Source organism: Rana temporaria, chromosome 2 (genome assembly GCF_905171775.1).
Source record: "Rana temporaria chromosome 2, aRanTem1.1, whole genome shotgun sequence".
NCBI classification, from domain to species: Eukaryota; Metazoa; Chordata; class Amphibia; order Anura; family Ranidae; genus Rana; species Rana temporaria.
The window spans coordinates 132,019,316-132,031,393 of record NC_053490.1 but is presented as its reverse complement, the minus strand read 5'-3'; the positions used below and the strand labels follow the sequence as shown (position 1 = coordinate 132,031,393).

Sequence of the window (12,078 nt, the reverse complement as noted above, 5' to 3'; positions counted from 1 at the left end):
TAACCGTTTCCTGTGAAGACCAGAAGTTCAGGGAAGCAGAACTAAGAGAGCAGGAGTCAGCATCATTGAAAAGGTGGAAAAGAATTTTACTGGGCAATCTTTTACTTTATTGAACACAATGAGGTTAAATAAAAAAATCTGAGGGTTTATTAGCACTTGTAAAGAATTGAGAGTTGAATATGAAGTGTAAGCTGTGAGTGTGCCCAGTCCATGACATCAGAGTCACTTTCTACCTCCTGTTCTCTTCCTCTCCCTTTCTCTCTCTCTCTCTCTTTTTTTTTTTACTTTGTTGACAGCCCTGGTAGGGGCCTTTTGTTACCTCTCCAGCCAATGAAAGCATTTTACGACAGAGAACAGTTGGGATATAAAAAGAAGGAGTCCCTGAGCCTAGTACATGATGTGTGCTCGCCTAGCCCTCCCCTATAAAGACCTACACCAGGCAGCTGTCCTCTTAGTGGTCACCACCAGCAGCACCACCACCAGCAGCAGCAGCAGCACCAGTCGCCGTCCGCTATGCTGGCTCAGCGGTACCCTGTGCTCTTCTGTATACTGCTCCTGTCTGTGGAGTTCTCCAGGACATCGGGGGGGACGGAGGCGGTGATGGAGAAGAGCTCCGTGCAGGTGGTGGAGAGTTCCCAGGCAGAGAGTGAAGAGCACGACTGTCCGGTGTGTATGTGGAGGAAACACAGCAAGGAGATGAGGCTGGAGAGCATCAAATCTCAGATCCTCAGCAAACTCCGGCTAAAGGAAGCCCCCAATATCACCCGGGAGGTGGTCAACCAGCTGCTGCCAAAGGCACCCCCTCTACAGCAGATCCTGGACCAGCATGAGTTCCAGGGGGACTCCTTCCAGCACCATGCTTTCGTGGAAGAGGATGAGTATCATGCCACCACGGAGACTGTCATCAGCATGGCACAGGAGAGTGAGTACCTTACTTCCTTCCCTCCTTCCCTTCCTTCCTTCTATCTTTCCCTCCTTCTCTACTTCCATCCTTCTCTCCTTCCTTCCTTCCTTCCCTTCCTTCCTTCCATCTTCCCCTCCTTCTCTCCTTCCATCCTTCTCTCCTTCCTTCCATCCTTCTCTCCTTCCTTCCATCCTTCTCACCTTCCCTTCTTCCATCCTTCTCTCCTTCCCTTCTTCCATCCTTCTCTCCTTCCCTCCTTCCATCCTTCTCTCCTTCCCTCCTTCCATCCTTCTCTCCTTCCTTCCTTCCTTCCTTCCTTCCTTCCTTCCTTCCTTCCTTCCTTCCTTCCTCCCTTCCTCCCTTCCTTCCTTCCATCCATCTTTCCCTCCTTCCATCCTTCTCTCCTTCCCTTCTTCCATCCTTCTCTCCTTCCTTCCTTCCTTCCTCCCTTCCTTCCTTCCCTCCTTCCTTCCTTTCTTCCTTCCCTCCTTCTCTCCTTGCCTTCTTTCATCCTTCTCTCCTTCCTTCCCTCCTTCCTTTTTTCTATCCTTCCCTCCTTCCTTCCTTCTCTCCTACCCTCCTTCCTTCCATCCTTTCTTCCTTTCTTTCACACTTCCATCCTTTCTTTCCTCCTTCCATCCTTCTTTCTTCCATCCTTCCTTCCTCTCCTACCCTCCTTCCATCCTTCCCTACTTTCTTCCTTTCTTCCATCCTCCCCTCCTTACTTTCTTCCCTCCTTCCTTCCATCCTTCCCTCCTTCCTTCCTTTCTTCCAACCTTCCATCCTTCCCTCCTTCTATCCTTCTTTCTTCCCTTCTTTACTCCTACCCTCCTTCCATCCTCCCCTCCTTGCTTCCTTTCTACCATCATTCCTTCCTTCCTTCCCTCCTTCCTCACTCTTTCCCTCCTTCCTTCTTACACATTCTTTGTACCCACATGTGACAGGTGATCATGGCATGATTGGCACAGAAGGATCCATATGTCCTCCTCTGCCACATGCCTCTTATGCATTACTTAAAGTATATCTAAACTCAGAGTAAGAAAGGGTTAGAACCCCTGATGGAGTTTTCTTGTCTATGTCCCAGCTAGATTCACCCTTTCACATGGGGGCAGCAAACTATGGGTTCTACCATGCCCTGACTGCCCACCCAGAAATGCATCTGCTCAAACATTAAATGCCATGTCACTTTTTGCAGTGTATAGGGACCATGCCACAACAGCATGCAGTGCAGCATTTTGAGGGTTAACCCATCGCCTCCTCACCACCTGTCAAACGCTTCTGGAAAGCATTTCACTGCTAATGACTTTTCAGAGTAGTGGCAATAAAGCCTCACATGTGAATGAGCCCTTAGGCTTGTCTTGCATGTTTTAGCCCTCACCTTGCATGTTTTTGATGCTTTGTGAATGCTTTTTTTTGGGAAGTATTGATGTTGCTAGGGGGAGGCGTCTGTTGTCATGCAGTAAAGCGCACCAAAAATGCATGCACATGCATTTTTCATGTGTCTTTATGCAATTAAATTGAAGTCTATAGAGCCAAAACTGTGCAGAAAAAAGTTCCCACCTCTTAAAAAAAAAAGGCATTGCAGGAAACTTCATAGATGTGAACGGGACGTATGGGAAATAAGGTAAATTGATTGTAATGTGTTTCTGTAGCTCTGTAAAGTCATTAAAAAGTGCATAGATGTGTACCTAGCCTTAAGCTGGCCATACATTATGCAATTTAATAAACTCAATTTCCTTTAGATTTACCTTCAACTATGTAGTGCAAGGGCCTGCCTGATTGCATACAATTTCAAATTGTTTAGGTTTTCCCTCATATTATAAGGTTTTGGTAAATCTAATGGAGGAAAATTGTGCAAGAAAATTGTATAATGTGTGGCCAGCCTAAGACTATATTCACACGTGCAAGGGGGTGCGGATAGTTTTCTTCCATAGCACTCTGTGCTATGCACTCATAGCTATGCTACGTACATAGGAAGGGGCTGCTTAGCTGCGGCCGCTCCTGGACGCACATTGTCTGCGTCCAGGGTTAGTCGGAGGCTCTCTGCACATGTAACGGCTCAGATGAGTCGCAACCTGCAAGCAGCACCAGCCGCTGACTTGTACAGATCTGACATCTGTCGCTGGTCACATACAATGTGCACAGGACGCGTTTAGAACCGTCAGCTCAAATCTACTGATTCTCACCGGTGGCCACCTGCGAGAAGGTAGCTTTAAGGCTAATTGCCCAGCATTGCCCAACGCATACACAAGGCAATTGGCCTTATGTCCTATCGTTTCAGTTTGCATTTTTATAGAGCACAACCATTACCAGGTGCTTTTACAAATCCCAATGTGCTGCAGTTCACAGAGTTGAATAAAATGGCATTTTGGGGGAGATTAAAGTGGAGGTTCCCCCTAAAAAAAAATTCTAACAATACATTCAGAAGACCAATTACACTGCGGGTAGGCTGTTTTTTTTTTTTTTTCGTACATACCTCGATATCGCCGTTTCATCCCTCGGCTTCCGGGTATGATTCTTGTGGGGCTGGGCGTTCCTAGTTGATTGACGTTCCTCCGACCGACGCATACATGACGTCACGACTTTCCGAAAGAAGCCGAACGTCGCTGCGCAGGCGCCGTATAGAGCCGACTCTATACGGCGCCTGCGCAATGACGTTCGACTTCTGTCGGAAAGTCGTGACGCACAGTATGCGCCGGTCGGAGGAACGTCAATCAACTAGGAACGCCCAGCCCCACAAGAATCACACCCGGAAGCCGAGGGATGAAACGGCGATATCGAGGTATGTACGAAAAAAAAAAAACCCCAGCCTATCTGCAGTTTAATCGGTCTTCTGAATGTATTGTTAGAATTTTTTTTTAGGGGGAACCTCCACTTTAACTAAAACTGGTGCACACAGAATCTGGTGCAGCTGTGCATAGTAACCAATCAGCTTCCAGGTTTGAGCCCTCGTTCACACTGAAACCCATATTTCAGTGCGAGTTCGGGGGGCGATTTGAAAGACATCTGTTCGGGTTCATGCACAGATGTCTATTAAAATTGCCCCTGAAGTCGCCAAAAGTAGTGTAGGGACCACTCTTGTAAATTGGTGCGGCACCACAAAATCGGCGTCGCACTAATTGGGACAGTGCCGTTGCCAGTGTCTTGCCGAAAAAGTTCCCCCGGGGGATAAGGACCCCCTGTACTGCGCAGGCGTCAACTGAGCCTCCGAAAATAGCCGAACAGAGGCGGTGGTGCTACACTTCTGACATCCAGGCTCATTCCTTACCTTCCGGGTGGACATGGAGCATGTTAAAAAAAGAGCCAGGAGGCCAAGCGAGCGAAGCGAGGACGTGAGGCCGACTGGCCACTTACAGCGTGGTCCACGTCCCCCTAGACATGTTTCAATAACTATTTACATCAAAATTGCAAAAGCACCCGCCCATTATTGCGCAGGCACCGTCTAGAGCTGACTCTTAGCACTATGTTTGGCTATTTTCGGAGCTCAGTTAACGCCTGCGCAGTACAGGGGGGTCCTTATCCGCCGGAGGGAACTTATTCGGCAGAACACCGGCAATAGGCTTCGATTTGGCATGTAAAATCACATGTCAAATCGTCCCGCAGTGAACGGGGGCTTATTGGCAAAGCTCAATTGAACAAGCTGAAGTTAGAAGCTGATTGGTTACTATGCACAGCTGCAACCAATTCTGCATGCATCAGTTTTTGTAAATCTGCCCCCAGTGTGACATTTTAATAAAAAAAAAAAGCAAATACAAACATGATGCATTGTAGAAAAGCATCCTTATATAACGCACACCAGGGTACGCCTTATATGAAGAATAGCCCTCGCCCACTGATGTGAATGGACCCCTTAGTCCTGGTGACCGTTGGCAGATTGAAAGTGAGGCAAAAGTCAAAATTTCAGGTGGTTGCAGGAACAGGAATTGCAGTGCAATCTTCCAGTAGGGACAGCTGTTCAATTGACAAATAAGGTCCCATTCACACTTGTGCTTTTTGTCAAAGATCCTAAAGTGTTCTTTGAAGCTTGTAGCTCAGAAAAGCACTTCTTTTGGGCGATTTCAGAGACATCTGTGCGGGTTTCTGCACAGATGTCAATGGAAATCGCGCCCCCGAATTTGCCAAAAGTAGTAGAGAAACTACTTTTGCGAGTCGCACAGATTAGGACGGTGCCATTGCCGGCAATTGCTGCCGATTTGGCATGTGATTTGACATGCCAAATCGCATGCCAAATCGCATCAATGTAAACCAGGCCTTTGAGCTGCAAGATTCAGGTTTTTGGACCTAATAGACTGCAATGGGAGTGTCTGAAAACACGTGTATCACACTATTTCCCCTAGTAACTAGATTTCCAAGGATGCAAATAGTTACAAATAAAACTCAAGCCTGAGATCTATGTAAAAATGCCCTGAAAAAAAAAGCATGTAAATGCAAAGACAAGAAATAAAGACAACCTTTCCAATGGGAATGCAAAAAAACATTTCCTACTCGGTTCATATCCGAAAAAATAAAGTTTTGGCTTTAGATATACTTTAGGATGGATGCATAGCGTGTGTGAGAGTTAATTGCAGTGAACATAGTTATTGGTTGTATTGTTATCCTATAATGTTGATTGCGCATGGTTTTACTATTGTGTTTTATAAGCCTGTGTGTACAGAAATAAGATTGACGAGTGCATTTAGATTCCTATGTAGAATAAACTTGGATACCTGGATGCAGGCATGTGCCTATAGTATATTACTTTTGTAAGGTCATAGCAGGTTTACTATGAGATTATGGATATGATTGTGTGCAGTGATCAGCCTTTATTTATTGTGGGGGATTTATTTTGCTCTGAACATTTCAGGGAGTGCTGTATAATCTGGAGCATTGCTGAATACTTGGCTATACAGAAACTTGTTGCTGAGCTTTTCTGTAACAAATAGTTGCACTTGGCAGCTTACTTTTTGTATTGCTATACAAAAGAAAATGCTTGTTGTATTTGTTGTGTAAACGTGACTTTTAATTATGACCACGGTTGTACAAATATTGACATTATATTTCAAATATATGACCAAGCAAATTAAATGAATATGTGTCGTACGTGCTTTGATTTTATTATCCAGTCGAAGGTGAGACAATCAAACCGAACAAATCTGCAAACCATTAAATAGTTTTAACTTACATTCCGATTTATTTAGACGCGATTGGATTGGACCCGAATAAACTGAGTGGATCGGCCAGAGCAGTCAATTATTGATCGATTTGCATCTGTTCGGGAGCACTGAGATACGTTGGGCCAGATTCAGAAAGATCAGCGGATCTTTCTGCTGGCGTAACGTAACTCATTTACGTTACGCCGCCGCAAGTTTTTCAGGCAAGTGCTGTATTCACAAAGCACTTGCCTGTAAAGTTGCGGCGGCGTAGCGTAAACTACCCGGCGGAATTCAAATTCATTTAAATGATGCGCGTCCCCGCGCCAAACGAACTGCGCATGCGCTGGCCGTGAATGAATCCCAGTGCGCATGCTCCAAATGACGTCGGCAACTCGTCATGCTTTCGACGTTTACGCAAATTACGTCCATCCGTATTCGCGAACGACTTACGCAAACGACGGAAAAAATTCAAATTTCGGCGCGGGAACGACGGCCATACTTAACATTGGCTGCGCCTCATAGACCCAGGGGTAACTATACGCCGGAAAAAGCCGAACGCAAACGACGTGAAAAAAAAGCACCGGGCTGTCGTTCATTTCTGAATCGGCGTAACAACTCATTTGCATATTCCTCGCGTATACAAACGGAAGCGCCACCTAGCGGACAGCGTGAGATTGCAGCCTAAGATCCGACGGTGTAAGTCACTTACACCTGTCGGATCTTAGGGAGAACTATGCGGAACCTGATTCTATGAATCAGGCGCATAGATCCGACCGACGGAACTCAGAGATACGACGGCGTATCAGGAGATACACCGTCGTATCTCATTGTGAATCTGGCCCGTTGTTTGTAAATCCGATCGTATTTTGATCAATCAGATTATGAAATTACACAGTGGAAACAGAGATGCGATCAATAGCTGGCGATCAGAAGTTACCGTCGTATCCTAACGGTCAATCGAAATCTACTTCTCTGTGTGGGTTGTCGACTATAGATTGAGCTCCCAACAACCAATCATATTTAATCTTTTTTTTTTGGTACTATGTTACTGCATTTCTTTATAAGTCTGAAATGAATTTATTGATCAAGGTAGTAAAGTAGGCTGTGTTGAGTACAATCACCCATAGCAATCAGTTTACACCTCTCAGTAATTTAGAGCACCAAAAAAGCACAGCATCAAATGTGTTGGTTGCTATGGGTTACTGCGTATTCCCAGAGGTGAAAAAGCCTGATACTAGTCATGCAGCCCCAGCTGTCAGCTCTACCATTCTACTCTGTGCACAAATGACTTAACAAGTCAGTTATTAACCCTGCACCTCTCATTAGCAGCATGCTCCTTGTAGAAAAGCAGCGGGGTCATCGTTCATCTTGCAAGATAAATAAAGGGACTGGCAAACAAGGGGTTACCTGCCAGAACATGTTGTGACTTCATGGTTTATTTCCTAAGTGGCAGCAGTAGCTTCAAGTGATCATTGTCCTTGACAGAATGAGTGACATGCCCCCACACTCATGTACCTGCATTGTATTGTTCAACAAGTGAGCTGGATTCTGCGCTAACTGGTGGACAAGAAGCCTTTCACCGCTCATTGCCAGAGCCTAGAGACTGCTGTGTCACCGATTGCTGGAGACAATCAAATCTTCTGCACAAGGAACACAGATGGCATTTTTTCTGCCGTTAGAAACAATTTAATCCTTTTAAAGTATTGTATTACTTAAAACAATAGTTGTTAACAGTGTATTTCATTTAACTCCTGAAGGCTTAAATAAACATTACTTGTTAATTAGCAAACTAGATGTGCGTTATAAATAAATAGTTTGTTTCAAGTGATGGGCAAAGAGGGGTGAAGAGTTTACCAACTACTAGAGCACGTGGGTACATTGGGGTTGACTTACTAAAACTGGAGAGTGCAAAATCTGGTGCAGCTCTTAAAAGAAACCATTTAGCTTCCAGATTTTTTTTTTTTTTGTCAAAGCTTAAGGCCCCCTTCACATTGAGGCGTTTTTCACGCGGTTCAGCGCTAAAAATAGCGCTGCTATACCGCCTGAAAAAATCGTGCCCTGCAGGCTTCAATGTGAAAGCCTGAAGGCTTTCACACTGAAGCGGTGCGCTAGCAGGACCGCTCCAAAAGTCCTGCTAGCCGCATCTTTGGAGCGGTATAGGAGCGGAGTGTTTACCGCTCCTATACCGCTCCTTCCCATTGAAATCAATGGGAAACCGCGGTAATACCGCCCGCAATGCGCCTCTGCAGAGGCGCATTGCGGGTGGTATTAACCCTTTATCGGCTGCTAGCGGGGGTTAAAACCAGACTGCTAGCGGCCGAATATTGCGGTAAAGACAACGGTATAGCGACGCTGAAAATAGCGCCGCTATACCGTCACCGCACCTCCACTGCCCCATGTGAAAGGAGCCTAATTGAACCAACTGAAGTTAGAAGCTTACTGGCTACAATGCACAGCTGCACAAGATTTTGCACTGTTCAGTTTTTGTAAATCAACTCCATTATATTCCCAAAAAAACAGGCTGGGTTCACACCTATGTGAATTGGATGCAGTTTTCACTGCATCCAATTCGCATGACAGGAGATTGTGAGCAGCTCTCTGTGGAGCCTGTTCACATATCTCCATTTGCGGATATGGAGCGGCTTGCACAGGAGTGCTGTGCGTCTTTGGCTCTGTTTCAAGGCCGAGTTCAGGCAAAAATTTGTCCCTGATTGTCCCTGAAACTAAGAACTGTATGGCTGAACTCGCATTGCTCAGACATCGCATTTGATCGGCACCTGCAGTGCGAGTGTGAATCATATGAGATGTCTGAGATCGCACTAGTGTGAACCTGGGCTCAAACCTCATAAGATGTTTGATTTAGGCACCTCGAATACAGCCATTCTCAACCAGAGTTCTGTGAAACTAGAGGGTTCCTACAGAGGTTGCTAGGGATCTCTTGAGCTGTCAATGATTGGCCGCTTAGAGATCCTCCAGACGTTGTTACGATTTTTTTTAAACTGTGGCTGATTAACCTCCTAAGTATTGTGCAGAAGTTGCTAGGGGATCCTTAAAATGTGTCTGATTAACCTACTAGGGGTCTCCAGAGGTTGCTAGGGGTTTCTTGAGCTGTGGCCAATTAACCTTCTAGGGTCTCCAGAGGTTGCTAGGGGTTTCTTGAGCTGTGGCCGATTAACCTCCTAGGGTCTCCAGAGGTTGCTAGGGGTTTCTTCAGCTGTGGCTGATTAACCTCCTAGGGTCTCCAGAGGTTGCTATGGGTTTCTTCAGCTGTGGCTGATTAACCTCCCAGGGTCTCCAGAGGTTGCAAGGGGTTTCTTGAGCTGTGTCTGATTCACCTCTTAAGGTTCCTCCAGAGGTTTCTAGGAGTTTCTTGGGCTGGGGCTGATTGACCTCCTAGGGTCCTCTAGAGGTTGCAAGCATTTCTTGAGCTGTGCCTGATTGATCTCCTAGGGTTTCCCCAGAGGTTGCTAGGGGTTCCTTGAGCTGTAACCAACTGACCTCCCATTTGATTGTGCCTGTATTATTCCAGGACCAACGCCACCTGGCAAAGCCAGCTGCATGACATCTATGATCTTTGTTAGCTCTCTGCAATTGTTGAATTCTTTCTACGCACCACCAATGTAAGAGGGATGTTTGCCATTGACCCCCGTTAAGTTGGTTTTGGTAAGTGTTTCCAGAGACCTGAAAGTTTAGAGATTCCTCTGGGGTATAAAAGTTGAGAAATTCTGCTCTAAAGAAATAATCTCCAAACTGCAGTACCTTGGTTTTCTAAAAACAGAATGGGAAGAGCTGCCTGAAAATTTCCCAGTCTGAAAGGCAAATAAAGAAGGCAATGTGTAGGATGTCAGTGCTGACCTTCTGATAATGTTGGATGTGTAGCTCTCTCTGGCTTCAGCAGCTTGTTAATCACTGACTCAAAACAAGCACTTGATTGGGAAAGTTGGAGTAATGTTAGAATTCTTGATCTGCATACTTGCTCTGGGTTAATGATTCAAAATGTATTGAGGCCTTTGGTTCACGATGACAGCTAAACAACTATCATTTTTTAGCAGGGGCGTCATACATGTCTCCCAGGTATCATATTATAAGGATAGGTAAACAAAAACCTGTAGTGTCTGATGGAAAAAAAGATCACAGTTCCCAAAGTTTTACATTTTTTAATCTTTCCTTGAAGTCAAATGATGCACTTACCTTGTACACCGTTAGTAAATCACAACATTTGCTCAAATGCATTTTTTCTTGACTTGGTAGTATGTCGTTTAAAAAGGAGCTTCAGTCAGGTTCCCAAAAATTAGAAGTTAGCAGGTACAAAAACTATAGCTGCTGACTTTTAATAAACACCTGCCCAGGGATCGAGTGCCGTCCTCACTTGGGCCGGTTCTTTGCCGGTTTTTGGGTCCCGCCATGTTAATTGTGGGAAGCCGGCTGTGACTTCTTGTGGCTTTAATGCCGGCTTCTTACTACGCATTGTGAATGGTTCAGCAACCTCCTGGGACCTGTGACGTGTCGCAGATGGTTGGGGGAAGGGGAGGGAAGCTTCCGGTTGGATCGCCTAGAAGTAGGAGCAGGTACCTGCCAAAACTAACCCCTCCCCCCCAAAAAGAAATTCCAAATAGACCAGAGGGGAGAAAGGGGAAGAACAGAACATGCCCTTTTGTCTTAGGTTCCACTTTAATTTGCTTGCGGACCCTTTTTCAAAAGTTTAGTTATACAATAGTTATATATAGTCATATGAAGTTGACAATTGTAATTGTAAATAATTCTTTCCTGGAATAGTATTGGGTCCTTTTATTTTTTGTTACCGTTTGTATAATTCCAAATCGAAATCTTTCTTTATTTTTACAGTATGTTCATTTATTTGCATTTATGTTGAAAAAAGGTTGCCATGGTTATTATTCTTGCTAATTTCTTGCTGTTTATCTGCTTTTATTTGTGCCCTGGTTCTGTGTTCCTCTGGCTCATTCTCCTTCGTCTTTTGTTATCCTCAGGTCACTTCTGTTGGTTTTTCCTTTTTTTACCATGTGCAGCAATAACAAAGAGTGGCTGTGGTTACCCCCATGGGGTCCTTGTGTTGTTCTTTTCATTGGTTTTTGGAGGAGATGGACAGATCCATTTGGCAGTGTTAAAGGAATGTGACTGGAAGCATTTCTAATCCCCTATGTCTATTCCAACTCATGCTAAAAAGCTAAACATGATAAAGTCCCTGGGCACAATGTGTCTTTGCTGCACGTTTGCTGTTCTGAAATGAGATCCAGTTGAGCTGTGCCGCTACCAAATGCTGCTTGTGTGTTTTGGCCAAACTGTTCTTCAGCGGGTGTGACATTTAGTAACAATAATGTATTTGTGGTGGAAGCTTAGCCAGTACAATGCACATGTAATAGCACCTGCACCCATTATCTGCTGTATCAAATTGAAATATTCTGTAGTGTGGTTTTTTTTTTCTGCATATTTAGTATAACTGGTATAACTGTTACATATTAATTACCGTATTTATCGGCGTATAACACGCACAGGTGTATAACACGCACCCTAACTTTAAGAGTGAAGTTTCAGGGAAAAAACTCTCCATAGCCCCCTGCCTATAACACGCAGGCACAGTTTACCCTCTATTTTCAGGGTAAAAAAGTGAGTGTTATACGCCAATAAATACAGTAAATTGCTTAAACTAATTTACACAGTTGCATTCGTATGTACTTTGTCACATTTATACATAGCCTAGACTCGTGGCTAACTACTGTAATAGTGGTAGTCATTCTGCATCTAGGTGCTTATAATAAGATTACAATTTAATCATTTTTTTATAAGCGGCGCTGAGTGGCTGAGCCAGCTGTTAGTCAGGCATCTGGGTGGATCCCAACATTATTGTCGGGATCCCTGCATAGCCTGGACTGGTTCTGTGACATCAGCCGACAGCGGGATTTAGCCCTCTGTCAGCTGAATTTGGGTCACAGGAGTACAGAAATAAGTGCACACCTGTGACCAACATGAGAAGCATGGCCAAAAATATATTGGCCATATTTATCCTTTAAACACAAAAGCCCT

General features: G+C 44.8%; 1 protein-coding gene across 1 annotated transcript in view; it reads left to right on the top strand.

The window, feature by feature from the left end:
* The first annotated feature begins 324 nt into the window (after nucleotides 1-324).
* Nucleotides 325-12,078, top strand: part of GDF11 (growth differentiation factor 11) — a 169,671-nt gene continuing 157,917 nt past the window's right edge. Inside the window, exon 1 of the mRNA XM_040341068.1 lies at nucleotides 325-922. Coding sequence (XP_040197002.1) covers nucleotides 514-922 — 409 coding nt within the window. The 5' untranslated portion in view covers nucleotides 325-513. The remainder of the gene's footprint in view (nucleotides 923-12,078) is intronic.